General features: G+C 34.4%; 1 protein-coding gene across 2 annotated transcripts in view; it reads left to right on the top strand.

The window, feature by feature from the left end:
* The first annotated feature begins 310 nt into the window (after positions 1–310).
* Positions 311–19,074, top strand: part of CCDC66 (coiled-coil domain containing 66) — a 101,922-nt gene continuing 83,158 nt past the window's right edge. For both annotated transcript variants that reach the window (XM_074344640.1, XM_010968345.3), the window contains exons 1-8: positions 311–401; positions 2,112–2,176; positions 2,832–2,857; positions 8,826–9,273; positions 10,740–10,905; positions 11,092–11,195; positions 12,775–12,893; positions 13,348–13,449. In XM_074344640.1, coding sequence (XP_074200741.1) covers positions 391–401; positions 2,112–2,176; positions 2,832–2,857; positions 8,826–9,273; positions 10,740–10,905; positions 11,092–11,195; positions 12,775–12,893; positions 13,348–13,449 — 1,041 coding nt within the window. In that variant the 5' untranslated portion in view covers positions 311–390. The remainder of the gene's footprint in view (positions 402–2,111; positions 2,177–2,831; positions 2,858–8,825; positions 9,274–10,739; positions 10,906–11,091; positions 11,196–12,774; positions 12,894–13,347; positions 13,450–19,074) is intronic.

Raw genomic sequence — 19,074 nt, 5'->3', positions numbered from 1 at the left:
TATTTTATACTAAAATAACCCTCTCTTCCAAATGTAAAATACAGAAAATGTTAACTTCCTTAAAACGTTTATGCTTTTTGTTTTTCCCTACTTTTGCCACCTCCATCTGAGCTGAGACACTTCTCTGAGAGCTCCCTGGGAGCCCTGAGGAACTCATACTCTTACCAATCAACAATCAGGACTGCAAACCCCGGGTGAGTCCAATGAAACCTGTCGCCCCTGAAGCCCCGCCCCCCGACGCACGCGCCAGCACGCCCAACCCTGATTGGCCCGCTCTCCCAGCTCGCCGGCATCACTGTATCCAATCGGCGTAGGGTTTGTTGAGCGGCTGAGGCAACCGCCGTACACAGGGGGCTTCAGCGTTCTGTGGAGTACGCGGCACGTCGGGCCATGAACTTGGGGTAAGCTGGGGCGGGAAAAGTGGTCGTACGCGGGGAGGGGTGAGGTTGGGTTGGCTCTTGGAGTCCTTCGCGGAGACCCTTCGAGGCCTACGGCTCCCCAGGGCGGCAGTGCCCGGCTTCCTGAGGTAAAGGGAGCCAGGGGATGGGGTCGGCTTTTGCGGCTCCTTCAACCTTCACGTTTCCACTTCGTAACTCAGTAAAACTGTCCTCGTCTCCCTCCCGCCTCCCTCATTTACCTCAGGATGGAGAGAAAGGAGAGGCTTGAGAGGAGACAAATGGTAAGGGCTGGTGGAGAGAGAAAGCTTGGCGGCTTCCTGGGGAGAAATCCTGGCTCAGGCCCGGGTGCTTTACGACTCCGTCTGTGGAGTCTTTGCAGAAAATCGGAGCGCCCGTGGGAGTTGAGCGCCCGCGGTGCGAGGAGCCGACGCTTCTCGAGGAATCACGTATCACCTGTGCCTGGCATCTCCTAGGTCCTCCTTAAGTAGTGTTTGAGTAAATAGAAATGACGACCGTTGCGTCGTTTTCATCACTGGGAAGTTTGATATTTTAAGAAGATAAAAGTCACCAAACTTAGGCTAGTGCACATCGTTTAGTAAGTGATTTTTTGTTCTAGAATCTAGGGTTATAAAAATAAGTCTGCCCCTGAAGGCGTTTGCAGGGCAGTAGTGCTGAATAGACGCGTTTTACAGTTTCATTCGAGGTCTTTTTTGAAGTTTCACAAACGTAAAATGAACTGTTCATAACCTTGGAACCGGGAAACCCTTAAAACCCATTCTTTCCAGTGTTTTACTTGATCAGTAAGTTGAGGTTATTTGATTTCCCCTACCTTGGCATCACCGCAGATTTCGAATTTCTTTACATTGGCACCCTGGGTTTAATTTTGTCTCTTGGACATAACTTTTGTCCCCGTTGTTTATTGACATTCATATTTTTTTCTCTAAAGTAAAACAGTGAATAAACCGTGTGTACTGTGTCTGTTATTAGTGAAATTTTTATTAGGCTTTTAACAGCTATTCAGCTCTTGTTGGTAGTGTTTCATTACTTTTTGCTCTTGCATTTGGCATTCACAAATATAGTGGCCAGAGTTTATTATAGGTGTATTGCCGTGGTGGTAATAAAAGTGTCACTAAATGTGATTATGTTAGTCGAAATATTCAAAATAGAGTGGAACTCTGTGCTCAAGCAGTTAATAACCCTGGTGGCAATGTTATAGCTCATTTTCAAATAATGCTCTAACTGGCCATAGAATGTTAGTCATGAGACCACTGTGAAACTAATAAATGATAGCTAGATAGGTTTTGGTCCTTTAACTTAGGTGAGGAGTTTTGTAACAGCATAATTTTTTGCAGTCTAGAGTTAGGAAAATTAAATGTTATGATAACCAGATTAATTTATTGCTTGTCAGTAACAAAAATAAGTTTCAGGTTAAAGATAGCAAGATCCTTGTATTGTTGGAAAGTTTCAGGAATTTTCTCCCTATGCTTTTAAATTTGAATTTGGATTGAAAACTGTTTTTAATTAAAAGAATGATTTCAACTATACCTCAAAAAAAAACCTATAGAAAATTTTTTAAAAATGGTTTAATATTTACAAGATTCCTGTATAAATTCAAAAGAGCAGATTTACTTCCCAGGTTCAAGTGAGCATTTCTGGCTATTTAAAATGTTGCTGTTTCTTTAAAATGACAGACAACTTTCTTTTATTTTGCAGAGATGGTTTAAAGCTTGAAACTGAATTATTGGATGGAAAAACCAAGCTAATATTGTCTCCATATGGTATGCTGTTACTGGAAATCTAAAATATTAACTTTTAAATTCCTTCATGCAATTTATACTTAACAGACTTTTTTGCTTGTAATGGAATATTTAAATGATACTTTGAAAAAAGCTGGTTTCCCTAACTTCCTCAAATATATTTTTAGCCAAGTCAAGTCAGATTACATCATTGCTTACCACTGTCAGTATTTATTTGTATAATTTAATGTTACAGTATATTTCACCTGTATTATCTCTTCATTATATTTGTATATTGCAAATATCCTCATTGCCTAATGAATAATCTGGGTGAAACTTGTGTAATTGTGTTCTGTGCAGGTGAAGAAGGTATAGTTTGAGAAAATTAAATTTATAGTGAGACTACAGTTTTAAAGTCATTTTTAGTATTTTAAAATACAGAGTATGGTTTGGTAGTCTTCTCACATTATTTTTTCTCTGATCTGTTTATATTTTTTCCTAGGAAAATAAACAAAAATGAAATAGAAATATTTGTAACACTGTAAAAGAATACTCACACAGGACTTAAGGTTAATGCTTTGGGGGTTAATACTTTAACTTAATATCTTCTTAAAACAATGCAAATTAAAATTTTCTTTTGTGACTGCCTTCGTATGCTTTTCATTGATAGTTTAGTAATTTTTTTTTTCTTTTGTAGAACATAAATCAAAAATTTCTGTAAAGGTAAGCCAAATGATTTTCACCTGACCTGTTCTCAAATGTAAAATGCAGTTTTCTTTATAGTTGTTTGAAAATAATACCTGTTAAACTATTTTAAGGGATTTGGAATGATAGTGAAAAGTTATTATTCCCTTGCTTTCAGTCTGGTCTTTTCACAGAAGTGGAATAATAATTTTTCAGTTTAAAAATGTCTTACAGAACCCTTATCTCTAGATCAGCTTTCTGCAATGATGGAAATGTCCTAAACTCAGTGCTGTCCAATATGATAGCCAGCCACTAACCATGTTTGGTTATTGGGTACTTAAAATGTGGCCAGTGTGACTGAGGAAGAATTTTTAATTCATTTAATTTTTAGTTAAAATTTAATAACTACTGTACTGGACAGTGCTGCTCCCAAGATCTTTAAAAATAGATATTCAGACTTTAAGAATTTTTTCATGCTCAAATTCCATTTTCCCATACCAAAAGGGTGTATTTGATTGACAAAATCTTACATTTAGCTTCCTACTTTAAGAGATTACACTTGAGGTAAATATAATTTTCCTTTTAACTTACTTTTCTTTATCAGGAGCCCATAGTGCTTTTTTCCTACAAAATACATTAAACCACTTTAAAATTTTGATATTACTTTTCTTGTTTTCCATTTCTTTTTCCACGTTTAGATTAACAGCAGCAGAAATTTCTATTCTCCTTTTCCATAACTAACTAGCCCCTTTTATTTTGCAGCACCTGAAAGCCTTTTCATATCTGTAAATAGAGCCCAGTTTGGATGATTGGTACTTTTTACGTCTGAGCCCTTCATAGCTTTGCTATTTCTTCCCGGTTTAATCAAGGTGAAGAAGTTGCTTGAGTCCCCAACATATCAATCACTTGGTAAATGGGTGATCATGATCAGAATAATTCCATAAGCTATCTATAAAAATTATTACATGCATGTGTACACACACACACACACACACACACAGTTTATACATACCTTGTGTATTCCCTTAATGACTGAATACAGATTGTACATTTTTTCCTGGACCTGCCCTATTAAAATACTGCAACTAACTGTTTTTATTTGAGTCACATTAACAGATACAGTGCATCTTTTCAAGCTCCTAGATAGAAAACTACATGTAATAGTTGATTTTTATTTTCCCCTTGCCTCTATTCTCTCTCATATGTTCCTTTTTTGATTGTTTCCTTAATGGGTTTGCTGTAGTTAGTACATTTGTGATGACATTTCATTATCTTTTTACCCAATTTAGAATATCTGGAGAGCTTCTTTTATGCCTGTAATAAAGTTACTAGTCTTGGACTTTTGGTAGCATCATTACTAAATTCTGTCACTGGTCCACGGATCTTTTATTTTAGGATTTTTTCCGGAGTGACTAATATGTCTCAGCTGATGCTGATCCTAAATTACTTACTGTCTTAAAGCAAATTGGGTTTATTCCTCTTGCTTTTGGGACTCCACAATACTGATACATGGTAACTATGTGAGGTGGGGAATATGTTAATTAGCTTGATTGTGGTGATTATTTCACAGTATATACATTTATCAAATAATCAAATTGTATACTTTAAATATATACAATTTTTAATGGTCAATTAAACCTCATTAAAGCTGGAAGAAATACTGATGCAACCTAAGTCTCTCTTCTATATTGATTTTATTACAAGGAGCTTCTCTTCCTTTATAAAGGTTACTGAGATCCTCAGTAGAAAAAAGTAGAACTGTCTTCCTTTCTGTTTTAATCAATTTTACAGTTTCCCAAATCTCAGAATTCTTGAGCTATATATTGAATTCTCTTTTCTGTAAGTTACTCATGAGTTCTCTCATAGTGCTTGTCTTCTCTCCTACTGGGGTAAGCTACTAAGTGACTATAACACTTAACATACAGTTCTGTTTTTCCTCTTCCTCACAGGCTGGATTCCTGTCAGCTTCATAGTGTGCTTTTTAAACACAGCTGAGCTCTATCTCTTCATCATCAAATTTAACACATGTGTGGTCAGAGTACTTTCTTAATTCTGTCATAATCTCCTGCATTTTTCTTTAGTCTGTGGTAATGAATATGAAGTAAAGATGACTACCAGTCTAATTTCTTAAGTTTGTGTAGGAAGAGAAATGGGAGAAATATTAATGATTCATTGTCAGGAGTAATTTATAAATTACAAACTCATGCTTAAAATTGTCTCACAATTAGTTGAAATGTAAAACATTAAAAAATTTTTTTCACAGGTATTTCTACATGTGAGAATTAGAATAGTGATACACTAAAGGATGTATACAATACTAGTGCTAGGTAGCACATTGTATATTTTAAAATGTTAACCTTCTCTGATTCTAGTGTTGGGATCCTGGCCCCATGTAAATCGTAAAGTTGACCAATGTTAAGTAAATGCATTGGGCACTGCCTTTATATATATTTATTATGTCATGAAAAATACTAGTAGAAATAAAACTAGATAAAAGAACAACATGCTACATAAAAATTTATATTACACAAAGACCCTATTTGATCTGTTAAAATTCATCTAATTCAGTAAACGGTTGGGAAATGACTTGGGCTAGATTGCTTTTTCTTACTAAGTAACCTGAACTTAATTGAATGTTTATTTGGTAGTTCACAATTTTTTGCTGCCTCCATTATTGTTCTCTGACATTAAACTATAAAAATTGTTCAGAACTGAGCTGAATATATATTGATGTCATGCCAGTCATTGCTCCCTACCTTCATTAAATATTTTTAGACTGTTTTTTCTGTATATTATTTCTGATATAAGCAGAATGTGGCAAAATAATTGTTTAAATTAGAGCTTCAATTAATAAGTTTCTGTTTAACAAGTGTTTACTGCAGTATGTGTGTATAGCTCCATTTTTGGTGCTATTTGTTCTGTGACTGAGAAAAAACGAATAAAACCTAGTCCTTATTTCCTAGAAGCAGGGATGTCAGTCAGGTAAATAACTGAATAATATAAGTTGAATAAAATGTGTGCCATAGTAGGGTTATAAAAAGAAAACTTTGGAAAGAGCAGCTCTTTGTGGTTTGAGGAGACCAGAGAATGCTTCATAAATGAGGTGACCCTTTAATTAGAATGTAAAAGATGAGGGAGATATTTATAGTGAAAGAAGTAGGGAAGTATATTCTAAACTCAGAAAATAGTGGGCCAAATACGAAGGTACAAAGCATAATTTGCATTTGGGAGATAGTGTGTACTTCAAGGGGAAGTGTAGAACATAAAACTTAGGGTATTGGTTACAGTCATGAAGGGTTTTAATGTATACTCAGAGGTTTGAACTTATTTGATTTGCATGTATGGAGTATTAAAGAATTTTTGAAAAGTAGACTAGATATGATTTGGTTGTAGAAAAGGGCTTCAGGCTGTTCTGTGAAGGACAGATTGTTATAACAAGGGTGCCAGAGTCTTATGAAACCCTGAAGTATGGTGGTAGCAGAATGAAAAGAAGGGAATATAAATGAGAGACTTTTGAGATATGTTAAGGGAATGCACTGAACTTAATGGTTTAAGTGAGAAACTGATTAGAGAAATGAAGTATTCAACTGGTAATCATCCCAAAAAAAGGTGAGTCAAAGAAGGATGAGATTAATAGGAGTTGGAGACTAGGTGGTAGGGCTCAGCTGTGTAAGCTATGTGCTGTCTGCTGGTAATTTGCTTAATCCAGACAGTGGTTTTCAAAAACTGGAATGAATTGTTAGTGTTTAAAAACTGGAAGTTTTAAGGTAAAATACGGCATTCTTGGTTCTGTTGAAATACTGGGTGACCTAGCAGGTAGACTCAGATTCCTATTTGGCAATGTAGGCTGCTTCTGAGTGGTGGCTGCCTCCTTTAGACAGAAAAATCCTCTTCAGTTCATCCTAGTTCCCATTCAGCCTCGTTTACAGTAAGTATTTAAATTTGCCGCCTCTCATTTAGAGAATTCTATCAAGATAGCCGTAGAGATAGGAGAGTAAAAAGGCATTTTAGATTGTAGTATTGGCATTATCAAAAACCTGAAGTCTATAATAAAAGGGAATAGGTGTGGTGAAGAGAATAATAAAGAGATCTTGTAGCTGATAGTAGAGGTACATTTTGAAAAGTAGGATAAAATAGGATTGGCTAATTGGTCAAACTGTGGTTATATATTACATAGTTTATTGAAAGATGTAAGCCAGATGAAAGCCATGTGCCATTTACCCCATTCTTTCACAGCAGGAATCTTGTCTAATTCATTTTATACTGCCAGCATTTTTCCATAGTGGTAATCACCTAAAAAGCAACACTTAATATTGACTGAATGTTGAATTATTTTAAATTAGCTGGGTTTTCAGAAATGTGTAGTGGATTAAATAGAAGATAGACTTGAGATAGGCAAGCTATAATCTAGTAGTGTGGTAATGAATACCTGAATTTAGGCATATTATATAAATGGGGCAAAAAATGTAAAATGACTATAACTCAATAAAACAATGTTTAAAAAACGTTTGGGCAAAAAAGATACTTGCTGGTAAGCTCAAGAATACCATGAAGGAAGATAAAGAGTCAAAGATTACTCCATGATTATCAGTCTGAAAGATTAGAGCAACAGTGCCACAGAAATGGGTTATTTTGGAAAGGGGAGCTAATTTTGGGGAGAAAGATAAAGAATTCAGCCTTTAAAATGGTACAGTTGAGGATAGTCATCCAACAAAAATTTACTGAAACCTACTCAGTTCCACTCACTATTTAGGTACTGGGGACAGTAGTGGGCAAAGCAGACAAAAATCTCTGCCGTGTGGCGTTTACATTAGAAAAAGTTTGAGATTTGCAAATGTTAGCCACTATATATAAAAACAAATGTTTTCTTCTGTATAGCACAGGGAACTATATTCAATATCGTGTAATAACCTTTAATGAAAAAGAGTATGAAAACGAATGTATGTATGTATGTGCATGACTGGGACATTGTGCTGTAGACCAGAAATTGACACATTGTAACTATACTTCAATTAAAAGAAGAAAAAGGTGAAATGGGCAGAATATAAGCAAAATAAATACAGAATATTATAAGACAAAAATGCTATAGAGAAGAATAAAGGAGAGAAAGGGAAGAGGCATGGTCACTTCAGAGGCACAGTAGTCTTGGAAAATGGGGTTGCTAGGGAGGTGGGAGCGAGGTTTGAGCAGGACATGTGCAATTTTAAACAGGGTGTTCAGGGAAGACCTTACTGAGCTAGTGATAGTGGAGCAAACATTTGAAGGTGAGTGAGTGAGCTATGTAGAGTCTGAAGGAATAATGTCCTGGTCAGAGAAATTGACTAAGGCCTGTGACTGGAGGTTCTTGTTGAAATTGGGATTGTTGGTTATGGGTAGTTACAAGATCAGTGTAAATATCACTATGGGAATGAGTAACTCTGGTTACCACGTGAAGGACAAGAGTGTAGGAGCAGAGTTTAAAAAGGAAGTGAGGCCAGGATATTGAAAGAACGATCTATGGATCTACGTGTATGAAAGCACAAAGAATTAAGACAGAATTAAGACAGGTTAGAGGGTAAACCACAAGCTAAGTTATTCAAGGACTAAGGGCTGGTAACATGTCTATAAATGCCTAAAAAGAGAAGAGGTAGTGATAAGGGTATATAGCTCAGCACTAGAGTGCACACTTAGCATGCACAAAGTCCTGGGTTTAATTTCCAGTACCTCCATTAAAAAAAAAAATGAAGTAGTATGGGTGACATAAGATTCAAAGATGCAGTAGAATGGACTGACAACTAGAATAAAAGTTCTGTAATCTTCGTTATCCTGAAATAAGATAATTTCTAGTTGTTAATGAAGCTTTCAAATCAAGATTTACAAAGGTTAAGTGTTAGTTTCTTATGGGTATGTTAACTGACTAGGAAAATGGAAAAAAAGTTTGGAGGCCTGACTTACCACAGATTATATAAAGATAATTGTTGATTTTTCATGGGCTATTATAAAGAATAAATTTCTGGTGTTTTAACAGATGGGAAATAAGACCAAGATTGCAAAATGTCCTTTAAGAACTAAACAAACTGGATACATTCTAAAATCAACACAAAATACTTGTGTCAGGAATGAAAAACTTTTGCAAAGGAAGAGAATTGGTTCAGAAACTTCACTGGCAAAAGGTGAAAAAAATAGTATCACTTTTTCACCCACTAAGGATTTATGCAAGCAGTATGCAGATAAAGACTGTCTTCATATCCAAAAAGAGATTTCATCTGCAACCCCTGATATACAGAAAAATAGAAGCCCTGTGGATGCATCTGTCGTAGCTAAACAGCAGCCTTGCAAAAAGCACATCACAGCTTCAGGTATGAAGAGCAGTTTCGTTTGTCTAACACAAGACCAACTACAACAGCTTTTGATGACTATAAACCAAGGAAATAAATCTGTGTCCCTGACTGAGAATGGAAAGAAGGAAGAAACAAGTAAGATTTTTCCAAAGTTTTTTTTATTAGTTTTATCAATATTGTATGTGTTTTAGAGTCTGAGGTTCATTGGATTTTACATAACTGTGCCTCTTAAATTCTAATTTAATATATAACAATCTTTTAAAATAAGTGTTCTTTTAGAGAACATTCTCTCTTATGCAGTTACTTTTAGTTATAATATGCCATGTTTTAAGATTAATGCTCAGTATTATTCTTCTCATGTACCATAGCCTTAGGAAACCCAGTTTCTGTGGACTCTAGATGTTAGTACAGAAAGCTGTTGTGATAATTTTAGAATGTAGGAGGCTTTACTTACTTTAAAAATAATTATGTGAAATGTTCTTTAAAAAAAAATACTTCTAGTGAAAAATGAGGGAGCCTTACAGTGAAGATTTTATGTGAATTGCTGAAAAGGATCATTTTCCTGGCCCTCGCTTTTGCTCTTCCTGACCCTCAATCCTTGCTAAGAATTGGCAACACTATCTTTAACCAATGTAAAACATTGACTTGAAAGTTGTGGAGTGTTATGTGCCTCTGTTTTACTAGTCAGGGCATTGTCTTACGTTTTTTAAAGACTTCTAGTTTCAGCTTTGACCTAAGGAATTGCAAATATAAGTAGAAATACCATTAAAATTTTGTTAGACAATAGTGAAATAAATAAAATTAACAGTCACTAAGAATAGGCCCCATAGCTGGTTTTGGGACCAGGTAGTTCCTTAACACTCCCAAGGTGGTCAAAATGGAGTCATTTATCTCCTCTTGCTCTAGATTATTCTTTGTAAAGAGAGGGAGCTGCTTTTGTCTTTAAGGCTAGAGGTCTAGCTCAGAAGACAAAAACTAAAAACTTAATAGGCATAATGCGGTATGATATCAACAAAGTTAAAAGCAGAATTTGCCTAATTATATAATGACCTGCATATTAGATATGCTTTCTCTCCATTGGGAGAAGTATCACATTAAAGAGGAATTTTTGAGCCAAGCATATAAACCCTGTATAAAACATTTAGAATAGATGCATTTGGGACATAGAGATAGTGGTCAATGGTAAAGTTCTTCACTGATTTCCCAACTAAATTAGAAAAAGACAAGGTAATGAGTTTTTCATAAAGCTCTTTGCATTTATTCTCCTTTAAGTTGTAATCTGTGTTATATTTGTAAAAGTATTGTTGGCAAAAGTAAATGGAGGTTTATTTGTTGTTGCTTATTTTCTTATTTGATACAAGAAATTGTATAACTATGCCCATACCTGCGGGGCCATTTAACCTCTGAGACTCAGTTTCCTTTTTTGACAAAAAGGGAATCATAACACCCACTGCAGAGACTGCTGTGAGAGGTAATTAATTAGGTAACGTATAAACCTTTAATGTAAAGTTTTTTAAAACTATAGCAGCATATAAAGATAAGATATTATTATAGTACATGTAATTTTAATATTAATTATAAACATGCATTTTACCTTCTAGGTCAGTACAGTCTAAATTTAAACAATATTCTTGATCAGCCAAAGGATGAGAACATTATGGGACTACTCCAAAAAACTGAGGCTGTTTCATCTGTTCAGGATGAAAAAAAATCTGTTTTAAATAAAAATCAGGTGACGTCTAATCAGTATGAGCAGAAAATTGCCACGTATGTAGCTCATAACTGTTATTGTGGGGTCATCTTGGGAATATCGTTTTGCTTTTCCTTGACTTGCTTGTGAAATATTTACTAGGAAGACTGAGAGCTATTTAAAAGTTTATTACTTAATTTTTACAGAGTAAGTTGTATGAAAATGTATAATAAGGTTTTTGTTATTTTTTTGTTTTGTCTTAGAGAGAATGTATTGAAACCAACAGACATATTTAGTACCCTGGGAGAAAGAGAACGTGATAGAAGTTTGTTGGAAGCAAAAAAAGCCCAGTGGAGGAAAGAGCTTGGTGGGTTATTATTGTACTTTTTAATTATAGTTTTGTTGGCTTAAGGAATGTATATTGAAGATGAAGTATATCTTCAGTATGATATTTTCAAAAGTCTTATAACATTGAATATTTAGAGTGGTTGTCTACAAATACATAAGAAACTGTGTGGTTTCACATTCCCTTAGGTTATATCTTTTGGTTTGGTGCTCTGTGGTATGCACTAAAAGCCACCAGTGAACATTAATGTCATCAGTAACATTCTGGAGCTCAAACAAAGATTCTTAAACATTTATTTCATGAGAGTCCATTTTCATATTTTTTCATTACAGAAATTCTGTGGGTTTAAGGGGGATATAGCTCAAGTGATAGAGCACTTGCTTAGCATGCATGAGGTCCTGGGTTCAATCCCCAGTGCCTCCTCTAAAAATAAATAAAATAAATAAACCTAATTACCTCCCCCCACAAAAGAAAAAAGAAAGAAATTCTACGGGTTTAAAGATGGTTTTATTTAAAAATTATTTTAAAAATAAAACATTTTAATCAAGAATCATCAATATGATATCAATCAGTATATCCCATACAAAAACAAAGCATTTCTTTTTGTCAGTCTCTGGACATTATAACAGAAAAATTTGTAATTTCTGTGAGGGTCTTAATATGACTAAGATCATAAGTAAGAAACTTCTGTTACTTTTTGGACTAGACTTAGGGTCCAGGTATAAGAGTTTGGAAAATAACATGAAGTAATAGTTGTACTAGTTGTACTTCCTAGGAATAGTTGTACTAAAAGCATGAAGATGGGCTTCACTCTCTACTCAGCTGGGAAGTCCTGCAAGGCAATCATAACCCTGCTGGACAAGCAGAAGAAATAGGGAATGAATTGATGCTGAAAGTCAAGTTAACAGAGTTAACAGAAGAATGAAGAAATTAAACATATGGTAGAATAAGAAGGTTTGGAGATCTGATGTGTGTTTCTATCATAATTTCAGCTTTAAATATTTTCTTTCAATACGAATTTAGACACAAAATTTTATGTATTTTACTTTTCAGCAGTTATAAATGATAATGACTGACATTTATTATTTATTTATTTAGTGTGAGGCCCTATACTGAAACATAGGCACTATTATTACTTTCATTTTACAGAAGAAATGAGGTTTAGAGAGGTGAACATCAGTTTGCCCACAGTCACCCAGCTGGGAAGTATTTGAACTTGAATTTAACCCCAGAATTCTTTGACTCTAGAGTTCTAGCTTTTAAGTTTCTTAGTAATGACGGAATGAACATTACAGGAGAGTAGAACCTCACAATAATTAGCATAATATAAAATATGTTGTTCCTGAAAAGTTGTTCCTTATTGATAATTACAATAAAACAAACATATTTACATTCATTTATGCCATACTTAAATTTGATTCTGATTAAATGTTTTCTTTTATTCCATACCCCTTGAAATTCTTCTCTGAGTTAATCTCCTTCCTAAAAACAATCTTGATTAGATCTGTGTTGGAATCTGCCCTCTTTAAGTTCTTGATTTGTTTACGTGATTTTTTTTTACAGTTTTTGTACATTTTTTTAAAAAGGACATTATTTACAGATGAACAGGTTGCTTTAAAGAAGAAAGAAAAAGAAGCTTCTGAAAAATGGAATCATTGGAAAAAATTTGAAAGTGATAAAATAGGATGGGAAAAACTTCAAATTCTTGATCAATCTAAGGTAAGAATGTCAAAAACAAGCATTTATGGAATATAAGATATCTTAATTATTTTTTAATGCTAAGGTGTGTTTATATCATAAAACTTATTTTTAAAGCTTGTTCATTTTTTTAAAAAACTCACTTTTCATATGTTACTTTAAAGCAACTTTATTTTGAATTTAATTATGACTTTGACTACTCTCTGTTTGCATTCTGTAAATAGTCTTACCATGTTAGTAGGTGAGCATAGAAGCCCCAGGCACCTCCTCTAGGCTCCTGTAAAAGAGCTCAGCAAGTTTTTAGAGGTGCACAAAACTCTGTACCACTGACCATGTAGTATGCACTACAAGATTATCTCATATATACATATATATATATAGCATATGTCCTTCAGGTAGTACTTTGGTGACTTAAATTTTGTCTGTGTTCAATACTAGACAGAAAAAGTGCCCTTATTTTTCTATTTGTTTTTAGACTTCTGCTGGCTCTTCTAGCATTGTGTCACAGTCTCCCAGGCAGGTGATGGTGGTCCAAGCTGATGGGCACTCACTATCTAGAGGTAGTCAGATTTTAGAGGTAAGTTCTAAGTGTCATTACTTTGAATATATAAGCCGTTTAGTACTTGGTCGTTATATGACTTATTTTCCTTGAAAGAGTGAATCTAAATATTCTTATTTTAAATTATCAGTTAATTTTTACTGAGTACATTATGCTCCTTAAATTTTAAAAAAAGTTATCAACTATTTTTTTTACACATGTAATCCTTCCTTCCTAGTAAACATTTACATTTTAACAAACGTATTTTGAAAATAATGCAGTAACCTAATTGTTAGATTTCTTAGAAAACCCCTGCATGTTAGATTGTTTGCTCGCAGTTTATTCTCCTCCATGTGGGACTGACTTGTCTACATTAAACAGTTTTATAGTCTGTTGATAATTTTACAGTAACAAAAGGAATGAAATCGGAATTCTGTTTTTCCACATTTCAGATACTACTAAAAACTACAAATAGAACTATTCATGAAGTTGGTGAAAATCAGTTGTTAGCTTATTTACTTTTCAATATTAGGATTAAAGAATAATGCTAAAAATATTAAGTATTCCAGTTATCAAAATGTCAGTTGAAATGTTAGTATATCATTTATTATTGCTTATTTTGCATGATTTTTTAGGTCATTTGTTACCTGGGAGTAATCCATACTATGGTTGTTAATGCAAATAAAGAATTAACCATTTGAGGTGATTTTTAGGGGTTTTTTTTAATGGGTTTTTTAAAAAAAATGATACCATGTATCTTTTTTTTTTATAATCTAGAAAACCAATAATGTCATTTATATTTTGGAGTCAGAGATGGGGGTTGGGAATGGGAGAAAGACTAGAAAGGAAAACAGACACTAAATCTAGGGCTGGACAGGCAAGTGTTAAAGAGTGCGATTATGTATCATTTTACAAATGTAGTTTTTATGTATTTGTGAATGAATATGGTAATATAATGGAGAGATGCTATTGAGAGGATTTGAACTAACCTTGTAATAAAAAAAAATCCCCTTCTTCAATACCTAAAAGCAGTTGATTTAAAAAATTCCAGCCATAGCCAGAACTGTTTATATTATTTGAATATTAAGTTGAGCTCTTCATGTGTTTGGGAGGAGAAATTTGGTTGCAGACAGACTCACCAAGGCCAGTTTCGTTAAAACATGAGGTAATACATATAAAGTTTATAGGACAGTGGCTGACATATATTACAGGTGTTTAGCGAAGGTTTGCCATAGTTATAATTTCTAAAGCACCGGTCCATTCTGAGCCCATAGAGTGTTAAGTGTCAATCCTCTCACCACCTTCCTTTCTTCTCTCCTTGATTCTCACTGACTCCCTCTCTCCCCCATTTGATTGGCTCTGTATTCTCACTCCTATATTGTTTTACACTCAGCAGCTTAAACTTCCTTTTTGTGTTTCTAAGAAATTTACTTAACAGCCTCAGGCTTTTTGAAAATACCTCACCTCCGTGAAAACTTGTTTTTCCCTAATGACTGCCCCTCCGTGGGAAGCCTCTTAAGTGAAGGGAGTATATTCTAGCGTACTCTCTTACATGTGGTAGAAAGTGAGTTTGTCATTCTGCTGGCTTCTTATTGCTACCACCAGACCATAATTGTGCAGTTGGCCAACAAAAAATTCCTCCAATTTTTTCCCCTCTTCCCCCCACCTTTTTTTTGTTTGTTTGTTTTATTTTGATGGTAAAATACACATAACATAAATTTTACTCTTTTAATCATTTAAGTGTGCAGGCCAGCGGCATTCGGTGTATCCACATAGTTCAACAGCCATCACAACTATCCATCTGCAGAATTTTTTCATCATTCCAAACTGAAACTGTACCCATTAAATAGTAACTCCCCATTTCTCCCTCCTCCCAGCCCCTGGCAACCACCATTCCACTTTCTGTCTATGATTTTGACTATTCTAGATATGTTTAAGTGTAATCACACTATATTTGTCCTTTTGTGTCTGACTTATTTCTCTCTTAACATAGTGTTTTCAGTATTTTTCCATATTGTAACATGTATCAGAATTTCATTCCTTTTTAAGGCTGAAATACTCCATTGTATGTATACTACTACTTCTTGTTTATCCATTCATTCAAATGTTGATAGACATTTGACTTGGTATTACCGCCTTTTGGCTATTGGGAATAATGCTATTATGAACCTTGGTGTACATATAATCTCTGAGTCTGTACTTTCGATTCCTGTGGGTATATGCCCTAACTGGTATTGCTGGATCATATAGTTAGGAGTACAGCAAGGATTTCTATAGATTTATATCACTAACAGCACAAGACTGAAAAAAAAAACACACATCACAATCTAGTAGAATAAAAATGGAATACTTAGAACCTTTATATTCTGTCTGTTGTCATGTTACTTTAGAATTCTGGAAATAGTGTTTGTGGTTTATGAAGCCCTTTCCACAGCAGAAATGGGTTGTGACTAAATTGTAACCTAGTCCCAGTCCATTGATGGCCTAGTTTCAGAAGAAGAAAATACTGCACCCTGACCAAAACGAGCCAGTCTCGCCCAAAGCTTCCCTTTGCCTCTCTCTACTGCGTAGTCTTGGAATCAGGGGGGAACCCTATCTCAGTCCTCCAAAATTGAGCTCTATGGAAAGAGTCCTCTTCCTTATTCAAAACTAGGTGGTTCTCTTTGCCTTATCAAACAGATTTAATAATTAAGTAAAATAAAGAAGTGGAATTATTTGAAGGCCTGTTAGGATCTAAAAAGTGTACTAGGTACTTCATATACCTGTGCATCCAGTTTTAGAATAAGAGGCAGAATTTACTAACAACTAAATAGGTGGAGGAGAGCACTGAGATAAGTTGTGTATCCTGATTACCTAGACCTATGTAAATCTCTCTTTGTTCCAAGAGGGGTAAACTGTGGGGGATGGAGGTGGGAAGGGGTAGCGGGGAAGGAAAATGGAGACTATGAAGATAACATTAGAAAGGGGTATATTCCTGCTGAGTACTCAGAGAAAGACCTCCCACAAGAAATATATCCTATTTTGTGAAGTAGGAAAGTTTTAAAGAACATGTTGGACTAGTTTTTACTCATTCTTATTCCATAAAGTTATGGCTTAAAGTGGTTCAGGAAATCCTTATACAAGAATAGGTCCAAAATAAGCAAGTAGAAGAAATTAAGGATACAGTAGCAGGAAAGAAAAAAGACTTGGTAATGAAATAAATTGAAATTACAGTGAAGGAGAGGAAGAAATCACTTTGGGGACACCCCCTGAATATAGGAAGAATTTTTAAAAAGATGAAAAGTCTGACATAGAAGGTATTACAAACAGCTTATAAAGATGCAACCTTGAATTACAGGTTTTTCCAAAGAAAGAAAACAGAAAATAGATAAGAAGTGCTAGTAACAGTTATCAAAGAATGAAGCTGTTTAGACCAGAAAGAACATTTAGCTAAATGAATTTTTAAAAAGGCTAATTTGAAGATAGATCCTAGTAAGTATTCAGATTTTAAGAACAAGTATGGACTTACAGAAGCTTTAAACTTAAAGACGCAAGGAACAAAAATCAAGTTAACCTTATATTTCTCCTCTAGATAATAGAGCAATACTTTCAAAGATTAAAGAAATACAGACAGGGACTAAAAAATTTAATGCCTAAAGATGTTCACATGTTAAGGGAACATGGAAGACATACTCAGTCCTGTAAGAATTTATAAAAATCTTCCTGATACTTTAAAGAAAAATTTTTGAAGATTACTTCTGGGTCAGGAAAGTGAATCAAAATTAAAACACAGTAGTAAGAGGGAAGCTATAGCTCAGTGATAGAGTGTGTGCTTAGCATGCATGAGGTCTGGGTTCAATCCCCAGTACCTCCAATAAATAAATAAATAAATCTAATTACCTCCTCACAAAAAAACAAAGACAAATAAAGAAGAGAAGAAAAAATTAAAACACAGTTAACAAGGAATTTGTGGTTTAAAAAAAAGGAATTTGTTGACAAAAAGTCTACAAGATTGTAAAACAAAAAGATAAGTTGCAGAGCAGTGCATATAGTATAACTGTATCTATGTTTAAACAAGTAACAAACTAAAAGACTTATTAGCATATATGAATAAGTAAATTTTATAAAGGAAAAAAAAGCAGATTGTTGGCATTGTCTATCTTTGGTGAAGAGTCTTGGAAGCAAAGGGGAGCCTTTGCAGTTTTGTTCATCATGCTTTTGTGTTGTTAGATCATTGTGCAAAATGTTGATTTGTTACGTGATCTCTGTAAAGACAGGGTTAATTATGATTTTGAAAATCAGGTAAAGGTTTAAGAATGTAGAAAACAAAGGTAACCACTAGTGTAATTATAAATAGAATCTCTACCATAACTTGTACAGGAAACAAAATACACTAGTCCCCCTATTTTCCATGGTTTTGCTCTCCATGGTTTCAGTTATGTGTGGTCAGCTGTGGTCTGAAAATATTAAATGGAAAATTCCAAAGGTAAATGATTCATAAGTTTTAAATTACTTGCTGTTCTTAGTAGCGTGATGAAATCTTGTGCTATCTCTAGCTGTCCTGCTCTGTCCCTCTTTGGATGTGGATCATCCCTCTGTTTAGTGTATCCATGCTGTAACGTTACCCACCCATTTGTTACTTTTTAGCCTTCTCACAGTTATCAGATTGACTGTTAGCAGTATTGCAATGCGTGTGTTCAAGTAACCCTAATTTTATTCAATAATGGCCCCAAAGCACAAGAGTAGTGATGCTGCCAATTCAGATATGCCGAAGAGAAGTTGTAAAGTGCTTTCTTTAAGTGAAAAGGTGAAAGTTTGCAACTTAATAAGGAAAGAAAAAAAATGGTGTGCTGAGATTGCTAAGATATATGATAAGAATGAATTTTCTGTCTGTGAAAATGTGGAGAAGGAAAAAGATTCATTCTAGTTTTGTTGTCACACCTCAAACTGTAAGTTAGGGCCACAATACATGATACGTGCTGAGTTAAGATGGAAACGGCATTAAATTTGTGGGTGGAAGACCAGAACAGGAAACATGTTCTGACTGACAGCAACATGTTGCACCAGAAAGCATTGAGCCTATAGAAAGACTTCTGCAAAGGATTGTCTAAAATGAGTGACACCAATAAGGGATAGTTACATCGATTAAGGAATAGGTTTGGACTGAAAAATATAGAAAATTACTGGAGAGGCTGTGTCTGCTGATAAAGAAGCCACTGCGACATTCGCTGAGACTACCGTAAGTAGTACAGCAAGAGAACAAAAATCAACTCTGAAAGGTCAGAAATCTTTTGTTGAAAAGCAGAGGTATAAAAACCCCAAAGACTTGCTGCTTTAGAGAGATATGCTTGAAATAAATACACATTATTAAAAGTAGTTTATTATAAGCCAATCAAAATGTAAAGGATAAAACAAGCAAAACTGATAGTAATTTTGGAAATATTACTTAAGGGGAGAAAGCTGTTGACATAGTAATTTATTTTGATAAAAGGCAGAGTCAATAAAGATGTAAAAAATGGTTTCTCTGATTCATAACACCAAAAATAAATAGAAGAAACTGAAGTACATTTTTACTAGGATATTATCAGAGGATTTGGACAATATAATTAAAGTAGCAGTAATTTTATTTTCTACAAATACAGTTCAGATTTTCAAATGTCAGTCAAAAGCACATTTACAGAATTT

Source organism: Camelus bactrianus, chromosome 17, assembly GCF_048773025.1.
Source record: "Camelus bactrianus isolate YW-2024 breed Bactrian camel chromosome 17, ASM4877302v1, whole genome shotgun sequence".
Taxonomy (NCBI): Eukaryota; Metazoa; Chordata; class Mammalia; order Artiodactyla; family Camelidae; genus Camelus; species Camelus bactrianus.
This window is presented reverse-complemented; position numbering and strand designations above follow the sequence as displayed.